Here is a 21,777-nt window from a genome sequence, read left to right as displayed (position 1 = left end):
AAATTGCTCAAGTAGAGAATTGAGTGGTAATGGAAATTTATTTCATAAAAAATATTTTCTTTAAAATATATTTCCTTCTGTGCTGGGTAGACAATATTTTATCGGAAAGCAAACAAAAGAAAAGAAAAAAATTAGGAGAAAAATATATTTTCATAATGTCTAGCAGAAATGACTCGCTCGTTGACGAAGAAATCGACTATCAAACAGTTTCAACTGGTCATTCCATTAGTATTGAACGTCCAGAGCGTCTACATGAATGGCTTAAAGCGGAAGATATCGAATATATAAGGCACAAGTTTCTCTCTCATCCATTACAAAAGCTTAACCTAAAAGAACTGCGAGAAGTTTTTGACAATCTCAATATAAAATTCACTGACATCGAATATAACCGTCTATTCCTGAAAATCAACCAGAATCGTGACTTTCTGTGCGATTGGAATGAACTCATTTCATATTTGATATTTGGCTTTCAAGAAGACGACCCCAGCACTCAGAAAGAAGCACTTATTTTACCAATATCGACAGCACCAATAGTTAAAAAGTCAGAACATCGTTCACCAATTTGTTCCATAAGTTTATTGCGCGTGCAGTCCGATGATGTTGATGAGGAAGATATTGGCAAGCAACTCAATGGAGCGTTGGAAGATTCCCCTGAGGCGTGTGGCATGTGGATAACAGCCAGCCGTGAGGGACAAGTACGTTTTTGGTCCAATTTGCTTGAACCGCTACGTACAGGCGTCTCCCATAGTAGTAAGTTTGCTAAAGCGTAAGAATGTTTATCGAAAAAATACGATATTTCATTTTATAATTTTCAAGTCAATCTCAAAATGGCTACATGGATACTCCAAGTACAAGCGCTCTCCGACGTCAGTATCGTTTGTACCTCTTCCACTGAACGTGAACTACGTTTTCACGAAACAGTAGCCTCTACCTTTACTCTGCGCATTGTGATTCGGAGTTTACCGTTTGCTGTCTGCTGCATGTCCTACAGTTTTCATCCGAAAGGGAAGACTAATTCGCGATTGGTGCTCGGAGATTTCGGTGGAAATGTAAGAATTCTGGAATTCACACCATTTCTACGTGGCCCATTTCAGAGTAAACCCGGCGCCGCACTCATTGAGCTCTTCTGGTCCGACGTTCTTAAAGTGAGTTCTGTTTTCCGAGTGCATACATATATAAATTTATGTCCCTTGTTTCGCCAAATAGGGTAAACTACCTTTAATGAGCGTTCGTGAATATCCAAATATCCACAGTGAGCTTATACAGCATCTCTACTTTTCGATTCGCATGAATTCACTGCTCGTGGCTGCCGAATATCGCAATGCGAAGAAGTATCGTGCACGCTGTCCGGGTTTAATTATAGCTTCCGGCGAAGACAAAACCTACTTCCGCATACCAATGGTTAGTATATGCCTTCTTTTAACATTAGACATATTGCTCTGTGATAACGTACCGTAATCATTTAGGGCGTTTCAACATTTTTTGTCGCTGAAAAAAATAACATCGTAGTCACCGGTGGACCTGATACCTTTGTGCGTGTCTGGGATGTGTACATTTCAAGTAAGCCATCTGGTATCCTGACCGGTCATAACGGCGGCATTGTTTATATCTTCGTGCAAGCCGAGGAGAAGAAAATTTATAGCGTCGATTATCATAAAATTATAAAAATCTGGCACATGACCGAGTACACATTACTGCAGACCTTTGGCGATTTGGTACGCATTTTGGCTTCTGAAACCGATTTGAGTTATTTGTATCATCCGTTGTCACGTGATCTGCTCGTTGGTGGTCGTAAGCTGATCAGTATAAAATGTTGCGCACGCATTCGTGTTGACCTCACCGATGGTAATACACACGCCGCACCCGTCTCCGTAGTCCTTTATAATGGACTATTTCGCAATGTGGTCACTTGTGGCTTGGATAGTTACATAATAGTGTGGGATCCATGGACCGGACGTCGTAAAATTATTATGAAGAGCTGTCATACGAAAATGGAATATGGCGAAACGATTGACATTGAAATTACGGCAGCATGTTTTGATCCCTTGGAGCAATTTCTACTGACCGGCGCCCGTGATGGTTCCTTGAAAATATGGAATTACAATAACGCAGTCTGCATGCGTAATATGAGCATAAAACCAGAGCATGAAGTCACGGCCGTAATTTGGGTCGTTGAGAGGTGAGTAAAAAAAACCTAACTCTTAAAGCAAAGCATTGAACACTAGAGGTGGAGAAGACAAGATAAACCACCTTCCATATGATCTTCGTTAAAATCATATTAATATATTCAATAGGATATTAGCAGTTGGATGGGATCAACAAGTTACGGAATTTAACGATGTTGAAGGGCGAGAATATGGTGATCCAAAGAAATGGACGAAATTCCATAATGACGATATCACTTGTGCCGATGTAAAGTTAGGTGAGGGTGTCGTAACCGCCACTTACTCCGGCGAATTAATATTTTGGAAGCTTGAAACCGGTCAACCATACCGCAGATATAGCGTAGCAGATCCTTCGCGATTCATCGAGGTACAACGTGAAGCAATCCCATTTTTTTTAAATATATTTAAAAGCAATTTTTTTCGCAAATCTATGATTAGCTGAAACACAGAGATTCCGAGGCTGATGGATCCGGTAGGCGCGTCTCACAACATCTGAGCATTTCGCGTTACGTGCGCAAATCCATATCGGATAACATACTGAAGATCGAAACGCAATTGAACAAGAGACCCACTTCATTTGAGCGCACCTTTTCCGATGCTGATATTCGTGATGAATTGGCATATACAGTGTCGTTGCGTTCTACCAGACCCGTTTCCGTGCAGGCAGTGCTCTTTCTACAGACACGTCCAATGACAAAGGAACACGGTGCGTTTGTAGAACGTAGAAAAAACTTTAATGGTCGTATGTGTATGTTTGTGTGTGCTTTTAAATTTTAGGTAGCATTTTCGTCGCCCTCGACACCGGTGTAATTCAGGTGTATTCGCATCATCAGCGCGGCGGTTATCTCAAAGAGTTCAATTCGAGTCATCGCACTGGAGACTGTGTTCTAACAATGGCAACAGATCGGAAGAACCGTTATCTATTTACGGGCACGGCGTTTGGTTATATAAAGATTTGGCATGTTCTCAACTATTGGTAAGCGAAGTGTCTCTTTCTTTTATTAACTTAGGTTTGAACTCTATGCATAGGTACATATTTTTGAGATATCACTTCCTCTTTGAATCACATATCTAAATACATATATACATATGTATGTATATTGTCATCATGCTATATACTATATACATATATCACCGTAAGAAAGAATTTTTAGAAGAAGAATGATAACTTTCTCAAATTCTACAAAACCCCTTAGCAGATTACAGTCACAATCAAGAGGACGTCTAGAAATTTGAGTGATACGGATAGCAATTACGAAATAGATGAATAGAGTAACTAGACATGATATGCTTACAATAACTTATTTTACTTATATAAATGCAATATTTACATACACATGCACATCGGGAAAAAATCAATTTATGACAATATTTTAGAATTGCCGCATACAAGAAATAACTACTTAAACAAACTTTCGTGGGAGTCAACAAGACAAGCAATCAAAGAGCAAAATGTGGGCCACAAAATGTGTGTACATACATATGTATGCATAAATAGGAACATTTATAGAAGTAAATTGCATATCATTTGGTAAACTTTGGTTTGCGTGTTTCATTTAACAAGAAGTTAGTTCAGCACTGAAGGAATTTAGTAAATGGCGTACGGGCGTACCAGTAAATAAATGTAATATTCAAATTTTTTCCTTGAAACAAACATATGTGCATGTGTGCGTGCTTATAATAGAGATGCAGACTTGCAACCATATTCTTACAACTATCATGTCAAAATGTAAGACACATGTAAACAACTGTTGACGTTTTAACGACTTTTGTGGTTTATGATTTGGTTATTATAAGTAGGCATAACTGAACTTTGACTTGTCGCATGTGGCATGCCATATAAATTGCCGTTACCTGTTGCATCACCCACATACCAAATAAGAAACTTATTATTCTTACTGAGCAATTTTCTGTTTACATTGCATGACTTGGCTTTACCAGCATACCGGAGCGCGAGAAGCAGCACGTTTGTATGCCACTACTTCGCTTGCAATTCATATTTTTGCGCAAGGAACGCTTTTTAACACGCTCAAAGCGCATAGTTAGAAACCAGCCAGAGCCAATGCTGTTGAGCTCTTATAAAGCGCATATCAAAGCGGTCAATTCGATAGTCTATATAAATACACCAAAAATATTATTAACGTAAGTGCTGTTTCCTCGAATTTATTTTAGTTTTATATAGTTTTTTTTTTTTTTTGTTACATACTGATTTCTCTATTTTCTACAATATTTCATTGATCTTCCTAAACAGCGGCAGTCACGACTGTTCTTGTCGCCTTTGGTCTCTAGGCGGTCGCTATCTTGGTACTTTGGGTACACCGCTACCTTGGCTTAAGTTATCACCTTTTGAATCTGTGGAGGAGGATCAACGTTATCGTATGCCGCCTGATATTAAGAAGGTGGCAAGCTCTACCACGATGAAGGTAATAATATTAAGTAAAAAAGAAGTGCAACGTTTTTTTTGAAAAGAATAAGAAAACAATTTAAAATAGTGTACCGAAAACTGATGGCATTTATCTAAAAAGGTGTCTACTTAAAATTTAAGCGCGTTAAAATTTCACTTAATTAAATAAAGTTTTTATTGCAAAATCTGCAAATTAAAAGCCAGGTAGATTTGTATAAAATACCCAATAATAGACTTGGAGACTATCGGTATAGAAAATTAAGCCTAAAGATAAGAGTTTCCATATGCTCTTGCCTAAAGAGCATTTCAATTCACAATTATGTTTTTTATTATCTTTTTTAAACGTTCAGAATTAAAAATTTCTAAAATATGATGTCTAAATAATATATAACCTAATAAATTAATAACAACAATAACTTACCAATTTAAATTAATTCGTTTTCAACCGTTTGCCAAACTTTTATTTCACGTTGTTGAATTTATAAGAGCATTTGCGTGGTTGTTACATTAATATTCACGTTTGAATACTTAAATACACTTCATTGAAACATTCACTTAAAATAATAATTTATTTCACATACATTTTTTGAAACACTGCACTCACTCTCTTATTCACAAATGGCAGCCTCTTGATGGCTGCTTACATATGTACATATACACATGTATGCTTACGGCTTATTAGAATTGCAGTGGCTTGGATTTACTTTTACACAAATTTTTCATTTACACTTCTTATAAATATATATACATTAAATACATTTTTAATGATTTCTTAACTCAAATTGACTTTCAATTACACTATACACTACACTTTGCTATTTATATTTGACGATGCATTTTGCTCAAAAACATTTTCACTGCACGTAGCAGCCATGAGATATTTACCATCGCACTTTTTCAATTAGGCTTTTTCTTGCTTATGCACATTCTGTGATAATGTTTAAACATTTAGCGAGCGATTAGAACATATTTTATTTACATTCACTGGACAAATTACACATTTTGCGAACAATTTGTAAGAATTAATTTCCACACACGTTTACGGACAATTAATTACAAATACTGGCGCGTTGTTTGACATTCGTTAAATCCCGTTAGCTGTACGGAAACGCAAGTCAACAGCTACAGGGTGGTGTTTATGAAAGCTGTCAAGAAATTAATCTTAAGCAATGAATTAGAGACAAATTTGAAATTTAGAGAGGGGAAACGGAAAATGTAAATGCTGTTTATATGTATGTCACGCAAAAACAAAACAAAACAGTTTTGAAGCCTTCGTACAAACGTTAAGAAATTTAAATACAATCAAAATTTAAGTGAGCGGCTCTCCGCAGATCAAAATTAAACATTCATTTAAACAATATATACGTAAATTATGTAAATAATAATAATGTCGAAAGTGCAAACAGACATTATTTGGTGCAATCAATAATTTTATAACTATTATATTTACTTAATAACTGACGATTTTACTTTAATTAAAATATTTATCGCCCAAAGGTAATCTCTGGCGTACAAGAAGACAAACGACCTGTACGTTACGATCCCAAAGGTGCCGAGGATGAGGAAGCTGTCGAAGCAGAGGCCACTGCGCGTATGTATGGCAAACCACTGAGGGAACCAATACTTGGCAAATATTTCGCTTTGCCCGGCAAAAGCGCTACAGAGCAACGCATCGATTTGGATACATCGCTTTCGTATATACCGGTATTTTCACATTTGCGCATACACGAAGCGGATGATATTGAGCGTCCACCCACACCGCCGGCCATACGTCGCATAAACAATGAAGACTATATGGAATTTTACGATCCAAACAAGAAGGAACGACCAGGACAAAAGAAACGAGATTCGTGAACATTGTGTTTACATGGAAATATACAGATGATGAGCGGCGCAAATAAGAAATGTTTTTTTTTTCAGATATTTTATAAAATTTTAAACAACTTTCTTTGCGTACGATCTATTTTTATTATTTTATAAAATAAACAAAAAAAAATATATTTAACTAATTACATGACACATAATCGTATATAACTTAAAACCTACACGACTAAAACCTTACAGAATAAAATAATTGTGCATTGTTTATATAACTCGATAGACTTATATAATTAACTAATCTTGCAATATAGAACAGGCATCAAACATTTGACCGGCAATATGTACATATTTAGTTGGTTCTCGCTGTGAGAGTAAATCGAAGCAATGCGTCACCAGTTTCGACAAGTCAATTATATTTATTTCGCTGGCTTCGGAGGCAGATATTTGAACGGTGCCGCTGGGTGTCTCACGCTATTAATATTTGGGGGAAATTTCATATATGGATATGTATGAAGATAAATAAATATATTTGTACATACCAGTCTATCGAGGTAATGCAGAAGCTGTTGACCCACCGAAGCTATTTTCAAGTAAGCATCACGTGATCTGTTTGCTACTAAATTTAAGCGTTTACCAGCCACCTCAAGCAGCAAGCGCGGAACATGTTCATCGTCTCGTAACTGTTTCAAAAGCACTTCACCTTGCGCATCGTAAGAATGCGCGTACATTTCCACCGCCTAAAATAAATAAAAAATGTGTTATTGTTGTTTTCCTTTTTGTGTTTTTTATTTACTTACCTGCTGACGTATAAGCGCTGTCTTCTTCAATTTCCAACGTTCAGCCAAGCCCATAATCTTCGCCATGAACTCCATGTGCTCTTGTGTGTACAGCTGTTCCAGGTCTTCGCGTATCAAATCCATTGAGGCACTTATAGCCTTGCATAGGAAATGCTCACGTTGTTGTTGCAATACCAAATCTGCTTCTGGCAGTTCATAGGGCAATTCCTTGTTAATATCGGTGAAGAATGCTTTATTTGCCATGGCATCGAATACGTTCGTTATGGGTTTAGGCATTTTTAACTGCAGCGAGGCAATTAGGTGCAGGACAGCGCAAAGCTCATAATGCAAATGTAGTAATTCCTCAATGGCATTGTGTTGTTGCAATGCCAGGTACTGTAAGGGCAGCGGACCTTCGGTTAACGATTCCTCGAATTTCAATTCACGACTGTCGTGTTCCAGTGAGCTAATGAAATGTTCCAAAAATTGTAAACATAATTCGAGGAAATTGGGTACCAAAGCCGCTGACATTTCAATGTCTTGTTGGCACATTTTATCTTTTGGCAAGCGACCCGCCTTTTGTATCAGCTTCATTGTCGATTGCAGTGGATATTTCAGTGCGGCATTCCAAAGCATACAACAGATGCCATGCTTGAGCGCATAATCTTCCGGCTTGAATTGGCTCAGGCAAGCGAGTGATGCACGCATATACTCCAAAAGCGGCAGATTTTTGCTCCAATGCACCATATAGTGCCACGACATAAGACTGAGTAGCATGCCGGGCTCCAAACTGAATGGAAAGTGTTCACGTAAGAGCAATAACTTCGTAAGCACTGGATCGGCGGCAGTATCCTCAGCATTCTCATTGCTGGCTAAGCATTGATCAACATCGCCGCTGTCAGTTGGTGTCGCAGCTGCATTGTCTGGTGTCACTTCTTTATTTGTCGGCGTGGGAGAGCTTTCTTGTGCAATGGGTTCCTCTACTTTCAATTCGGTTGGCACAATTTTCATTGGATGTATACGTGAATTAATTAACCATTTGGCAGTAAGATCAGTGACGATACCTTTGCCGCCGTTGACAATGTATTTCAAGCTGCAATCTGGCGGTTCATAAGGCAGTTCAGGCATAACGGGTTCGCTACATTGAATTGGATGCCTTTGGGAAACGCAAGCGCTTTACTTATTTTGTAAAAAAAAAAATAATATTTGACTACTTACTCCACTGTGGCGCCTAGTATTGAGATGTCTTCCAATTTGCCTATGAGTAAACCCCATTGTGCTTGATCGTGTGAGATTTGCTCCCACTTGTCTTCCTCTTCTGTCTGTGAACCTTCGTCACAGGAGCCCTAAGGAATGGAAAAAAGTGATTATCTATATAGAAAGTGTCGAAATACTTTTTGGCGTACCTCTCTGTATCCGCGACGTAGTTTGGCTGCAACTGACTTGCAAACGATTGCGGCTAGTAAACCAAATGATTTTGGACAATCCAAGAGTATTTCGCGTATATCCTGCCACCATTGGGAAATTTCATTATAAGCATAGTCGTTTACCCGATCACCAGCAACCTCGCAAATCGCCTTTATCATGGCTGCCAAACGTGACATATCCGCAATAACTTCATCACTGAAAAGAGAAAAGTTTTTTTTGGCGAATTGGAAGGCGTATTACCATATTTATATATTAGAATAATACCAGTTCTGGTAACGAAACGGTTTATCCATCCAAAAGTGTAGCGCTAATATCAGCAAATCTTCGGCGGGTATCTTTGCTTTAACAGTTGCCGCCTTCAGCTCCTCGAAGCAAAGGCCGCATGCGAAGAACTCTTTAAAAAGCTGCCCACTGATGTAACCAAAGCTATCGATTTTTTCACGCAATAACGTTAGCTTATCATTAGCATCTACTTTAAATATGCTCAAAAAGTCAACAAAGTCGCCATCTTCTTGACACTGCTCCTGGAATGTGACTTTCCCGCTGAGTTGTGCGCCAGCTTTGTTTTCGTTGGGGCTCAATTCTGCATATTTGTCGCCAAGCAGCAATATGATTTGATTGATGGTCACCAAATCGCAGTCGTCCAGATCTAAGTAATCATCAAATTCAACCTCAGTTGGACGCTTCATGGTTACATAAAACTCTGCGAGCCGTTGGTAGTTGAGAACTATGGTTTTAAAATTTTCATGTTCTGCATTCGCTTCACTTTGGTCGTCATCGGTGACTTCCGACAGCAATGTGTCGGCGAATGCGCTTATAATTTTATGAAATATTTGCGGTTTTAACTGCTTATTCTTCTTCAACATGTCCAAACATTGCTGGCGTACTTCAATTGTTTGAAATTCAGCTGATATTTTGACAATTTCCTCGATATTGGCAGTACTATCCAAATTACGCAAGAGATTCTTTAGACGCCGGAACAAATGTATGTCTCGTGAGGTTTTAGAGTTTGTCTCACTTAAGGCGAAATGAAATGGTATCTGCACCTCTTTTACGCTACCGTCGCTGGGGTCTAGGAACAGGCAATAATTCGGTGTAGATGATTTTACCTTTAAACCGGGAGTGACACCTGAAATAAAAAAAAATTAAAATAAAAAATAAAATATTTTATAAAAAAAAGATAAAATAAAAATAAAATTAAATAAACAATTATAAAAAAAATATAAAATGATTTTATAACAAAATTTCCCATATAATTTAATTTCTTATTTGATATATTTACTCACCCATCAGGCCATGCGTATTATATGCTAATTGTCCGCTCTTTGTGACCGTGAAGGCTGCCACCTTTGGACCGTTTTGCAATGCCCAAATCTCTAAACAACCTAAACGTGGAGCATAAATAACTAGAAAAAGTGCCTTTCGATGTTGTGTTTTTACTCCTTTCAATGAACGTTCTTTAACTGGTACAAAGGCACATTGCGCATCGCGATAACCCTTCCAAACGCGCAACAATACACCACGTCGCAGATCGACCAGCACAACGCGATCCAAGTTGTCGGTTACCGCAGCAAGCTGTCCATTCGGCGCCAATGCAATAGTGTAGCCATCACGTTTGCCATCATGAAACCGGCAACGCGTACGCATCATCGACTCTTGCGCATGCGTAGCTGACGAGTCAGTCGGCTTCTCTGGCTGGCCAAATAGTTTACCCCAAACACTTCGATACGTTAAGTCTAGGACTCCCTTGGCTACTTCACCTAGCGTTGTGGTTCGATATCCTTCTTCTGCATAGTAAAAACCTAAATAAGGTTCAGCACCCACACCTACCACCATCGAATGTTGAACAGGTGTTGTATTCACTTTGGCATAACAACCAACACCAACCGCCTGTTCAATGATATGATCATACATTGTAACGTAACGTGAACCTGTGAGTGCGGCATCGTTAATAATTGCACCGTTTTGGCCAGAAAATTTAAATTTTTGAAACTGCAACAAGTCGGCGGCGGGTAGTCCCGAAGTGTCAATTGCTGCGTTGCGTCCATATGTGCGATTGAAATTCAGACGCATATTAACTAAAAGTGGTAGCATATCGGCGCCTTTAATAATACACATACATTCATTGTATGTTATGTATAAGAAAGAATCGGCTTCGGAATGTCGAGGCGGACTGTACGCTTTAATGCAGAGAACAGGATCTTCATTATAACTGCGTAACAATAGAAAATATAAATTTTACTACATATATTGTAAAATATACTATTATACCATTGTGAAAATATTTTTATGCCAGCGTCGGTATAAAATAACACCATGCCCGAATTAAGTCCAATTGCAATACAAGTCCATTCGGCGCCTGCGCTAACACCCTTGCCATATATAGGCAGGCACAGTAGCGATGTAATAATTTGATTGGGATCATCGAGCTCACCACACCAACTCAGTACATAAGTACTAACTTGACTTTTATTATCCCATTGGGATGAGAGTAATGCTAATTTTTCACCCTGTCCCAAAGCGATGAGCTCACCCGTTGGTGAAATTGCAAAATTGATGGCATTTAACCAATTTTCGTCTGAAAATGTTGTTAAACATATACAATTTGTTATAAATTTTTGTTTTACTTTTTAATTAAATGTGTGTATTTGGGAATTCGATAGAGGCGACGCTCTTACCATGACTCAATCCGAAGTATTCTTGTACTTTATGGAAATCACGGATTTCGCCAAACGTTTTGACTTCGCATGACATATTCGCAGTTACACGGCATAAACTTTAGGTTCAAAATTAATTTATGTTTTTAACTAACAAAGAGTTGATAAATATACACAATTTTATTGAACTTTATATCTTTGTATCGTATTTGTTTTGTTGTCTACTTACAGCTGATGGGATTTGACAACAATGACAGAGTTGCTATGGTAGAAAATGCAGGGTGACTTAGATACACAGTAAAAAATAGCGAAGAAAAACATTTAATTTGTCATAATTACGTTACATTTAAGAAATATTATTATTTAATAAAAATAATACCTGAAATACAATTTTTCAGTAATAAGTTGTTATGATAAGTATTTATTACAATTCTGAAAATATAATTTGGAAAATGTTTCTAAAAATGGAAGCTTTTCCAAGCCTGTGTAAAACAGCTGATATTATATCTGATATCAAAAAATTCTTCATTTTTATTCAAAAAAATAAACGAAAAAGTGCTGCTATTGTTTTAACAACTTTTTATTCAATCTGCTCGTTATTTGTTTTTAATTCACATATAACCGAACATCAATTTTATTTAATTGTTCTTTATAAAATACATACTTACAAAACAAAAACCACACACTATAATACAAAACCAATTAGAATAAAAACATTGAAGTTAGCTTAGCTTGCAGGTAAAGCAATTTCACAAATCTGATTCAACACCACTATCTATATAATCCTTAAGTAAAAGACCACAACGCAAAGGCAACAAACGACACCAATTATTGACATGGAGCAAGCTACCAGGTATTGTAGTTTCATTAACATTTGAACGGTGTGCTTCCACAATATGTTTGGCCACCTCCTTAGGATCCAGTAGGCCAAGCATTGAAGGAAACTTCACTTTTGGCCGTTTGCAGAGACCAGTGTTGGTCATGTAGGGGTAAACAACTGTCAGTTTTATCTATTAAAAAATAGATAATTACTTATAAATACTAATTGGATAATATGCATAACAGTTTTAAGATATACAAAGTCTTTGTAAGGTCCCTCGCGTATTTCCTCATGCAACGCCTCCATCATGCCACGCACAGCGTACTTAGTTGCACAATATGGCACCAAATTTGTTAGCCCTACAACTCCGGCAATCGAGGAAATACATATGATATGACCACGTCCCTGTTGCTTCATTTGCGGCAGGAATGCTTCAAGTGTCCAGAAATGTGATAAGACATTTATATCGAATACGCGTCTTATCTCTTCAGCAGTATGTTGCTCCAGCGGATGTGTCGGCATGATTCCGACATTGTTTACCAACACAGAGATACGCCCAACTTCAGCCTCAACTTTGGCGGCTAGCTTCAAAACGGCATCACGATTCGCAACATCGCAACTATAAGAAAATAATTTTTATTTACAGTAAAATTATTTATATATTTTATCAGCAGTTTACGTACGTGTAAGCGTAAACAGAATTTTGCATAAGTCTTTGAGCTTTCTTCAAAGTCTCTTCATTGTTCTTCTCATTTATATCGACACAGACAACAACACTACCCCATGCCGTATAATGTAGCGCCAATTCGCGTCCAATACCATGTCCAGCCCCTGTTATCTAAAGAGTTTATTTAAAATTTAAATATGATTTTCTGCTTACTTTTACGGAAATTTTGTTTATAAAATTAAACATTTAATAATTTACTGACAAATACTCACCAATATAATTTCACCGCTAATATCCTTCAGCTTTTTTGTCATAAACTTTTCAAAAAGACTATGCAATAACTCTAAGAGTATTTTTACAAACACCACAAAGAATTCACTTATATCCTGCATGATGTCCATTATGCGTTTTGATGTTTTATTTGTGCTGAAAAAGAGAATTTATTCAAATTTTAATTACAAGATTATTTTTATTATATTCTATTGTATACAAATCATCTTAAAACTTAAATATTTCAATGATGCGTGCGCTTATAGATGTAAGTACATATTTACTTGCGTGTTGCTTTCTGTTTTCGACTTTTTTCTTCTTCGACATTATAGTTTCTCATACGCCTTGCTGACCCCGATTGAAATATACATAATTTATTAGTAATTTAATAATTAAAAAAAAAAATTATTAAGAATTTGAAACCCGCACTTGATTTTGATTCAATATCTTGACATTCGGAAAACATGGTAAAACTAGTTCATATAATAACGAATAAAACTCGTTCGTTTTGAATGAAATGTAAATAAACATGCCGTTGTTCGCAAAAGTCAGCGACGATCATTCAAAAAAATAAAACTGAACAAATTAAGCTAATTTCAAACTCTGATATAAAGAAAAAACAATATTAAATAAAACAAAAAATGTCGTTAACGTATGGATTAAGCACTTTTTGTAATTGTCGGTCATTATTATAGCCTGTGCCGACTAGTTTGCATGTCACACTATTGTTGGCCGCAATAAAAGCACACAAAGCAGCAATATCTTTTATATACATAAATATGTGTGTTTGTTTATCCACACGCACCTCCTCTCACTACTCAAATCTGGCACTTGTTGCCGGCAAGAAGGCGGCAAATGTGTTATCGAAACGTAAACAAAAGCAACGCCATTATGTATAGAGCACAAAGTAAAGGATGGAAGTGTTTTGACAGCAGTGGCAGGCTCGCACACAAACAAATATCATATGATTGTGGAGATAATGTGGCAACAAGTGCAATTAGTGTTTAATGGAAAATATAAAAATTTGCATGAGTTTAAAAAAAATATATTAATTTAATGGTTTAAAAATCAATTAACCTAATAACCACACGCAAATGTGAAGCAATGACTATTTTTTATGTTTTATTACATTTCATGCACAAATGTAATGCAAAATTTGTCAATTTAATTAGTGAATTTGTATGCCAAACCGGCGGAAAATTGCGAATGTCGCAATGTAGGCGGTGTTTAGCGTGGAAATCGAAAGTGTGTTAAGTGCTTGGCTAAGTGGAAAGATAATATTCTCAAGTTCAAGCTACGTTTTTGGAACATATTCAATATGAGCGCTACTTTGGTTTATGGTAATGCAAAACAAATGTTTGCTTGTTTGTATATATGCTTAACCCTAGTAAATGTAACCGAAACGTGATAGTAATTTCAATTAAATAAATTGGTAGTAGTAGTTTGTGCATATTTACTTAGCATACAAAGCATTTGCTTATGTAGTGCCGTAGTCGTAAGCCGGTACATTTTTATTGCTATTTGCTGCGATCATAAAAGATGTTGTATTATGAAAATGCACTTTAAGTTTCTGATGTGCAGTTTTGATATTAAAGAGCTAGCAGTTGCATAATGTTTCCAAAAATTACTTGAGAAGTAATTTTCAAAAGATTGCAAGATTGCGATTTCGATCAAAATAAAAAGCATTTGTGGCAAGACTGTTGATTCATAAAATTCTTTATAGCTAGCGGATTTGGCAGGGATTGTTTTGACAAAACTTTAATACTTAAATACGAAGAACAAAGATAGAGGTTTTCTTTATATAATAAACTAAAAAAAATTGGTGAAGCAATGAAATAATGCCAAAGTACATAAAAATTAGGTATTTATTTGTTATTTATTAATATTTTTGAGTGAAAAATAAAAGAAGTTTGGAAATGTATATTTTTAGTTTGCCGTTAACATTGAAACAAGTATTATAATAAGAGCTTTACATACAAGTACATGCATAAATGTATAGAGGTATACATATATAAAATGTGAATATATCATATTATTAAACTGAGAAGAGTAATTTAACTAGTATCTTATTTAAAAATAATTTTCAAATAGTTAGTACAACAAATTTTATTTATAAATAAAAAATAATTCCAATAATTTAAATCCCGAAAATCGAACCATAAATTAAAAAACTTAAATTCAATACTAACTACAGAAATTAATAAAAAAAATAATCCAAAGAATCCTAGAAATACTTGTTAAAACACTTTTTAAAAAATAATTGACTAAATTTAATAAGAAATGTCTTAAAATATTGTAGATATTATTGTAAAAGGTTAGAATATTTTTAATAAGATTTCAAAATAGTTTAAACTTTTTGTTTTATTTACATTTAATTACTTTTAATTATAGTTTTTCAGTTAGAAAAATGTTAATCTTTCCGTTTTATACCTTTTTTTTCAATTGAAAAATAATTTCTTTATTTTCTAATTTTTGAAATAAATAAATATTTTATCAGTTTTCAATTTAGATTTAAAAAATTAAATTTTCAATGCCGATTTTGTGATTAAAAATTTAAATTTATAATTTTTAATTCCGACTTTGTGGTTCCAAAATTAAATTTCTAATTTTTAATTCCAACTTTGAGATTAAAAAAATAAATTTCCAATTTCTAATGCCAATTTTGTGATTAAAAATTTAAATTTATAATTTTTAATTCCGGCTTTGTGATTAAAAATTACATTTCCGATTTTTAATTAGACTTTGTTATTAAAAAAATAATTTTCCAATTTTAATTCCGATTTTCTTATTAAAAAATGTATTTTCAATTTCCAATTCCGATTTTGGAATTAAAGAAATAAATTTCCAATTTTTAATTCCGAATTTGTTATTAATAAATTAAATTTCTAATTCCGACTTTGTGATTAAAAAATTAAATTTCCATTATTTAATTCGGACTTTGTGATTAAAAAATTAAATTTCCAATTTCTATTCCAATTATATATAAAAATTTTATTTTTTAATTTTGATTTCAAATTAAAAGATTAAATTTTCAATTTTTATTTCCTATTTTCAGTTTAAAAAGTTCAATTCTAACTCCGATTTTGTGATTAAAAAATTAGTTTTTAAATTTTATATTCCGATTTTGGGATTAAACATTTTTAGTTTCGATTTTTAGAATATAAATTTAATTTCAAAAAAAAGAAAAAAAAGAAAAAATTAATGCCTTTATAAAAAAAAAATAAATAGCAATAGTTATTTTTTTGTTTGATTATATTTCAATAAGTTTGAATAATTTAATTTAATTATATCATATTTTATTTCATCCAATAAGGCTCAAGTACTAAAAAAAAACTATGTAATGCTTTAAAAAAGAATTGGTGGAACGTGTTTACCGTTAATTTTGAATATGTAACATACATACAAATACCAAAAAATATATTTATTATAATGTTATACATTCAACGATAATCGATTAAATTGCAAAATACTTTGCTCATATTTACATACTTACTGTATGACTTCGCGTTCAATCATGTTGCAAGTTTTTTATTTTTTATTCCGCACAATATAAGGGGGCTTGCGAAGGTGCGCAGTCACACGTGATTAACGTTTGTATGGTTTCTTGCGGCTTTGTCCACGCCTAAGCTAACTGAATCTACAAATACGTAAATATGTTTAAACACATATGCATACACTAACATACAAATACACACACACAATAAAAACAGGTGAATATTTACAACAAACACTACCGCTAGCAAAGTTTGTTTATGTTTTTTCCAGCCGGCGAAACGTAGCTTTTAGCCGTCAGCACATTCACTTTCGTTTGCACAAGTCGCCAGACAGAGAACTAATCGAACGAAACTGGTCCGTCAGACCGGTTGGCGATTACTGCATGTTGCAATTGCAAAACTGTATGCGATTATGCTCTAATGCAACGCTAAATGTTGCAAAAATGAAATGCGAATGCTTAGACTGCGGTTTGCGCAAATCACCACCGCCGTCACCACCTCACTTGTGCATCCGATTTTGTGCGTCGCGGTGAGCGGCAAACGCGTTGGCTAGACATGCGCAAATCCGTCGAAATTTTTGCGTTGCAACGTAGTCAGCAATAATTTTCCGCTACTCCATTGCATAGTGTCCAGTGGCGCGCCTCTTGCTTTGGCAGCGATAACAGCAGAGGGAGGGGTAAGTCAACTGTCGTTGGTGCTAACGCAACAACTGGATATGCCGACACGATAATTGCATGCCTGGATGTGTTGCAAATAATTGCTGTGTGTTATTGCAACTCTTTGCCCATGCGGCATGTTAATTGTTCAATATTTGTTGTGGATTCTTGTGAAAAAGGTTAGAAAAGTGGTTAGCGGCTCAAGAAGCTTATGTGCTTTTAGCTTAAGTTCTATTAACGTGTTTATGGTAAGAACTAGTTTAGTGTGTGTAAACAAAATAAAACTGAAATAATTCACAAATGCACCGTTTAATGGTTTGGTATTGACTTGGCGAAACACTAGTTAACAGTTAATTTACGCCTCTGTTGTTAGAGGCTGTTTCTTGCTATTTTTGGTTTACTAAAACCGAAAATGATAGTAAAAATGTACTAGTGAAAGGATGTAGGGGTCAAATTAAGACCATTTACTAAAATGACAAAACTAGCAGTACTTGATGGACATTTTTTTAAACTCCAATTGGTAATTTGATCATTTATAGATAAATTTTATATAGTCTTCGACGTTTCCTTCTCGGTGTTATAATTGTCGTGGCAAAATTAATATGCCTTGAAAGATCTAGCAGACTAGTAATTACACTATTTAACAATTCTGAGGGAAAAATATGCGATTGATGTACTAAGCGGTCTGTGGGGTATACTTGAAATACCCAGATGGAGACGTCGGAGACCCTAAAAAATATACCTATGAATGATCAGCGACAAGTTGGGTTAATTAAATCACGCCCATTTGTCTGTATATACCCGAATAAGTACCTCAGTTTTTGAGATATCGATTTGGAATTATACATATGCGCTTTTCTCTCCCAGAAGCCGCTCATTTTTCGGAACCGTTGATATCGGAGCCCTATAGCATATAGCTGTCATATAAACTGACCTATAAACTAATCACATTAAAGTACTTGTAAGGAAAACCTTTTCATTTGACGAGATATCTTGACGAAATTTGGCATGGATTATTGTCCAAGGTAACACTGCAATCTGCGCATATATTGCTTAAATCGAACCACTATAGCATATAGCTGCCATATAAACTAATCGATCGAGCTCAAGTCTTTGTATGGAAAACCCTTTTATTTCACAAGATATCCTTACGAAATTTGTCATGGATGATTATTCAGGGAAACGGTACAAACTGCAGATATATCGTTCAAATCGGATCAGTATAGTATATAGCTGCCATATAAACTGATCGATCGAATTAAAGTTCCTGTATGGAAAACCTTTTCATTTGACGAGATATCTTGACGAAATTTGGCATGAATTATTGTCCAAGGTAACACTGCAATTTGCGTATATATTGCTTAAATCGAACCACTATAGCATATAGCTGCCATATAAACTGACCGATCACACTAAAGTACTTGTATGAAAAAACTCTACAGTGCAACCGAGGTTTTTTATTGTTTTCTGTAAATACCCTCAGAAATTTGTAAGAAGGCCAAACACCCTCAGATTTTTTTCAGAATTTGAAAATTCTATTCAAGACGCACTGAGTTATATCCCACACGAGAACAAATTTGAGCATAGCAGCACTTAAATTGAGATTTCTTTAAGCACTTTCAAGCTGGAGGTCTACAAAAAGTTAAAACTTGACATTACGGAAAACTCTACGAACAAAAATTCTTTCAAAAATACCTAAGAGCAGTACTTTTTAATATTTTGGGAAAAAAATAAGAAAATTACTAAAAAATATTTGATTGCAGAAATAAATAATTAGCAAAATTCCGAAAAAATTATTATTTTCGAAATAATTGCAAATTTAACGGTAAACGTCGTAGATAACTTTCGCAGTTACTTCGAAAAAAATTAGAATTAAGTCAAAATAAATATTTACAAAAACCCAAATCGCTATTTGTACTGCCTCATATATGGAAAACTGTCTTCAAACGCCGTTACATTACATTTAAGCAATCGTAATTGCTATGTTGTTGACATTATGTGCAACATTAAACTTGTTGCAACAGTAGCACACAGCAGTAAGTATGCACAGCAACAATGTTTACAGTTTGTGAATAAAAATCTGTATTTCTATACGAGCATTTGCAAGCACATAGTATGTATTTGTGTGTCTGTGCATGCTTGTGCACGCTGCATGAAAATGCGGAAGTGGAAGTGCCGATTTGGTGGATTTGTTGCAGCGAATGTGGGCCTTTTACTGGTTTCCCCAATGGGTAACGAAGCCACAGGCAGACAGTCGAGCAGACGCCACAATGCAGGCTAATGTACGTGTATACATTCATATATACTTTTATATACGAAAATGTAGGAAAGTATAAATTCGTTTGAAAGTATACAAAAACAATAAAAAAAAATATTTACGCTTAAATTTCGTTCACAATTTCTTATTTTTTAATGCTGCTTCTTGTTCACAACAACTGTACCGCAAAAACAAATGCTATAAATCACTGTTGTATTTATTTTAGTTATATTTTCCTGTTTTTATTGAGACTTTAAATATGCAAAGGCTTGTCCTCACTCAAATTCTGCGCACAGCACAAAGTCTTTGTTGGTTCAGAATATTAAATTGTCCGCGTAGCCGGCAGTCTGTTTGTGTACTTTTCTTATCGGTTTAAAGTTGGAAACTGAACTTGCATCGGCCGCCGTTCGATGCAAACTGTTTGGTGCTGCGCTGTTGGCCGCTGGCTTAACTGCGGCCTGAGTGCCGGGCTTTTGGCAAGCATCGCATAATACAAGCTTTTTGCGCATTTTTGCTCAATTTCTACATATTGGCTTACATTTGCAGTGACAACATCAAAAAGCTGCTCTGTGACCATTACAAAGCCGACAAGTGCAGTTGCCGCCAACCAGATGCGCCTCCTAGTTGGAATGTGTTGAGCGCGCTTTTAATTTTGAAATTATTTTCTTGAATATGTATTTATGTATGTTTGTAAGGCATTCTTTCCTTTTTTATACAAAAATTTCAAAATATAGTGAATTTCTTCTTTATGTTCACTCATTTTTGAACAGCTGTAACTTTTTTCAACTTCTCCGAATTTAATTTTATGCTGTTGACAACATACGAAAAGACTTTTTCGACTACCGAATATATTATATTACTTAAGATAAACAAAAAAAGTTTAATTTAAGTCGCCTTTGTATAAATTTTAATTCAAACATTTTTGCAAAAACATGCCTTCAAACTAATTGTTGGAGAATATCTATTAAACTAATAAAAAATTACATACATATATACATATGTACATATATACTACAAGTACGCGTACACACATTGCTGCAAGCACATAAAGTTCGTATCGACAATCCATTTCGCACTTTTGTTGACTTCTTCAATTGACACTATTTGATCTTTCTTAGACACGACAAAACAAAAAACAAAAATAAAAAAAAAACAACTCTTACTAGTATGTACATATGTTCACTGTGCGTGCACATGCACGTAAATATTTTCTTTTCCTTTTAATAAATTCAGCGCTTTACACTGACCTTGCCCAACGTCAACGCTGACCAACTCCAATTAGTGTCTCTTTTCAACAGAAACAAGACCAGTGTTCTCGGCATAAACAGTAAAGTAATGGCAACAGCATGCAATTTGCGTTATGTACATATGTTAGTATATATGTATGTATGTATTTGACGCAATAAACATGTTCGTATCTTATATTTCATACCAAACACACTACCCAGTAAATCAATTTTTGTAACCTGAACAGGGTTTATTAAGTTTGCTACGGAATTTGTAACACCCAGAAGAAAACGGCGGAGACCCTATAAAATCTACTATAAATACATATATGTATGTAAATTATCAGCGTGATGACGCCTCATAACCTTTAACAATATTTTTGTCTGAAATTTATTTAAAGCGATTCTTAAACGGTTAAATGGGTTTACGGCTTTCAAAAAGTCGATTTTTTTATTGGTTTATTATTATCTACAACACCTCATGAATATTGTCATAAATTTTCAAGTTGATCCGAGTAATAGTTTCGGAGACACAGCCTCGAGAACTTGTGCGCTCGAGGCTTGCTAGGCAAAGTGCCCGTCTTTAAACGCGTTTTTCTCGAAACTGTGTTTTTGAAGTCGGTTGACAAGATTTCTCCAGAGCTACTCAACCGATCTTTTTGAAATTTTACATTCGTCTTTGAGATACACTTCTTAAAGACTTGGATTTTCTTTCGATTACAACTATTTGAAAAAAATGTCGCGAAATTTTAATTTTTTTGTAAAAATGTCTGCCAAAAATTCAATTTTCAGTTTTTTTCCTTAGTCCAAGTTCTAAGTTAAGGTTTTAACTAAAACACGTATTTTTTCACTTTAGATGATCCTGTAAGGAGTTATCCTCCCAACGCGGGCGTATCTTTTTTCCGAGGGGTAAAATATTTTTTTCCAAAAATTTCAGAAATTTTTTTGTTAGTTAAAAACTTCTAATAAAAAATTTCGTTTTTTATTTGAGAAAAAATGTTATAAAAATGCGAGGAAAACCTCTTTAACCCCTTATGTGACAGATATGTTTATTATCTTCACGAGGTTGGGCACAGAATATTTTCAAAAGTAACGCAACATAACCCATAACAATATTTTTTTCTGAAATTTGATTT

The 21,777-nt window shown here is 35.0% G+C and overlaps 4 protein-coding genes across 10 annotated transcripts in view; 1 reads left to right on the top strand and 3 right to left on the bottom strand.

The window, feature by feature from the left end:
* Positions 1–5,617, bottom strand: part of LOC105224395 (protein quick-to-court) — a 48,370-nt gene extending 42,753 nt beyond the window's left edge. The window contains exons 1-2 of one of the 2 annotated variants that reach the window (XM_049461611.1): positions 5,549–5,617; positions 4,991–5,205 (exon numbers count right to left, since the gene is read on the bottom strand). The gene's annotated coding sequence lies outside the window, so the exon portion shown is untranslated. Of the gene's footprint in view, positions 1–4,990; positions 5,206–5,548 lie in introns of those variants that run through there. The other variant, XM_049461610.1, reaches the window with a different exon arrangement.
* Positions 30–6,486, top strand: LOC105224389 (WD repeat-containing protein on Y chromosome). Its single transcript, XM_011202456.3, has 10 exons — positions 30–750; positions 817–1,145; positions 1,207–1,401; positions 1,467–2,179; positions 2,295–2,532; positions 2,604–2,871; positions 2,943–3,141; positions 4,107–4,307; positions 4,417–4,588; positions 6,067–6,486. The coding sequence occupies exons 1-10, from the start codon at positions 30–32 to the stop codon at positions 6,421–6,423; spliced, it is 3,393 nt and encodes a 1,130-aa protein (XP_011200758.2). The 3' UTR covers positions 6,424–6,486.
* Positions 6,487–6,528: 42 nt separating this feature from the next.
* Positions 6,529–11,481, bottom strand: LOC105224396 (rab3 GTPase-activating protein regulatory subunit). The gene is made up of 9 exons (XM_011202468.4): positions 11,273–11,481; positions 10,866–11,172; positions 9,881–10,806; positions 8,859–9,723; positions 8,573–8,789; positions 8,385–8,512; positions 7,188–8,322; positions 6,930–7,127; positions 6,529–6,861 (listed from the first exon to the last, which is right to left on the bottom strand). The coding sequence occupies exons 1-9, from the start codon at positions 11,346–11,348 to the stop codon at positions 6,685–6,687; spliced, it is 4,029 nt and encodes a 1,342-aa protein (XP_011200770.2). The 5' UTR covers positions 11,349–11,481; the 3' UTR covers positions 6,529–6,684.
* Positions 11,482–11,813: 332 nt separating this feature from the next.
* Positions 11,814–19,851, bottom strand: LOC105224397 (epidermal retinol dehydrogenase 2). 6 transcript variants are annotated; one of them, XM_011202469.4, is made up of 6 exons: positions 19,695–19,851; positions 16,502–16,645; positions 13,011–13,164; positions 12,755–12,909; positions 12,330–12,690; positions 11,814–12,261 (listed from the first exon to the last, which is right to left on the bottom strand). In XM_011202469.4, the coding sequence occupies exons 2-6, from the start codon at positions 16,522–16,524 to the stop codon at positions 12,001–12,003; spliced, it is 954 nt and encodes a 317-aa protein (XP_011200771.2). In that variant the 5' UTR covers positions 16,525–16,645; positions 19,695–19,851; the 3' UTR covers positions 11,814–12,000. The 6 variants fall into 6 exon arrangements, with proteins under 6 accessions (XP_011200771.2, XP_019845153.2, XP_029405314.2 ...); XM_019989594.3 differs by lacking the exon at positions 19,695–19,851 and adding an exon at positions 19,555–19,591; XM_029549454.2 differs by lacking the exon at positions 19,695–19,851 and adding an exon at positions 16,743–17,158.
* Positions 19,852–21,777: the final 1,926 nt, after the last annotated feature.

The sequence above is a fragment of the Bactrocera dorsalis genome, chromosome 1 (genome assembly GCF_023373825.1).
Source record: "Bactrocera dorsalis isolate Fly_Bdor chromosome 1, ASM2337382v1, whole genome shotgun sequence".
NCBI classification, from domain to species: domain Eukaryota; kingdom Metazoa; phylum Arthropoda; class Insecta; order Diptera; family Tephritidae; genus Bactrocera; species Bactrocera dorsalis.
This window is presented reverse-complemented; position numbering and strand designations above follow the sequence as displayed.

Bases quoted from the DNA above. Each gene is read 5' to 3' on its own strand.
- LOC105224397 (XM_019989593.3), bottom strand. From the start codon at position 13,348: ATGAGAAACTATAATGTCGAAGAAGAAAAAAGTCGAAAACAGAAAGCA. The intron at 13,165-13,292 runs GTAAATATGTAC...TCTCTTTTTCAG, and splicing joins AAACAGAAAGCAACACGCAA to CACAAATAAAACATCAAAAC. The intron at 12,691-12,754 runs GTACGTAAACTG...ATTTTCTTATAG, and splicing joins AATTCTGTTTACGCTTACAC to TTGCGATGTTGCGAATCGTG.
- LOC105224396 (XM_011202468.4), bottom strand. From the start codon at position 11,348: ATGTCATGCGAAGTCAAAACGTTTGGCGAAATCCGTGATTTCCATAAA. The intron at 11,173-11,272 runs GTAAGAGCGTCG...CAACATTTTCAG, and splicing joins ATACTTCGGATTGAGTCATG to ACGAAAATTGGTTAAATGCC. The intron at 7,128-7,187 runs GTAAGTAAATAA...TATTTATTTTAG, and splicing joins CAGCGCTTATACGTCAGCAG to GCGGTGGAAATGTACGCGCA.
- LOC105224389 (XM_011202456.3), top strand. From the start codon at position 30: ATGGAAATTTATTTCATAAAAAATATTTTCTTTAAAATATATTTCCTT. The intron at 2,180-2,294 runs GTGAGTAAAAAA...TATATTCAATAG, and splicing joins GTAATTTGGGTCGTTGAGAG to GATATTAGCAGTTGGATGGG. The intron at 4,308-4,416 runs GTAAGTGCTGTT...CTTCCTAAACAG, and splicing joins ACACCAAAAATATTATTAAC to CGGCAGTCACGACTGTTCTT.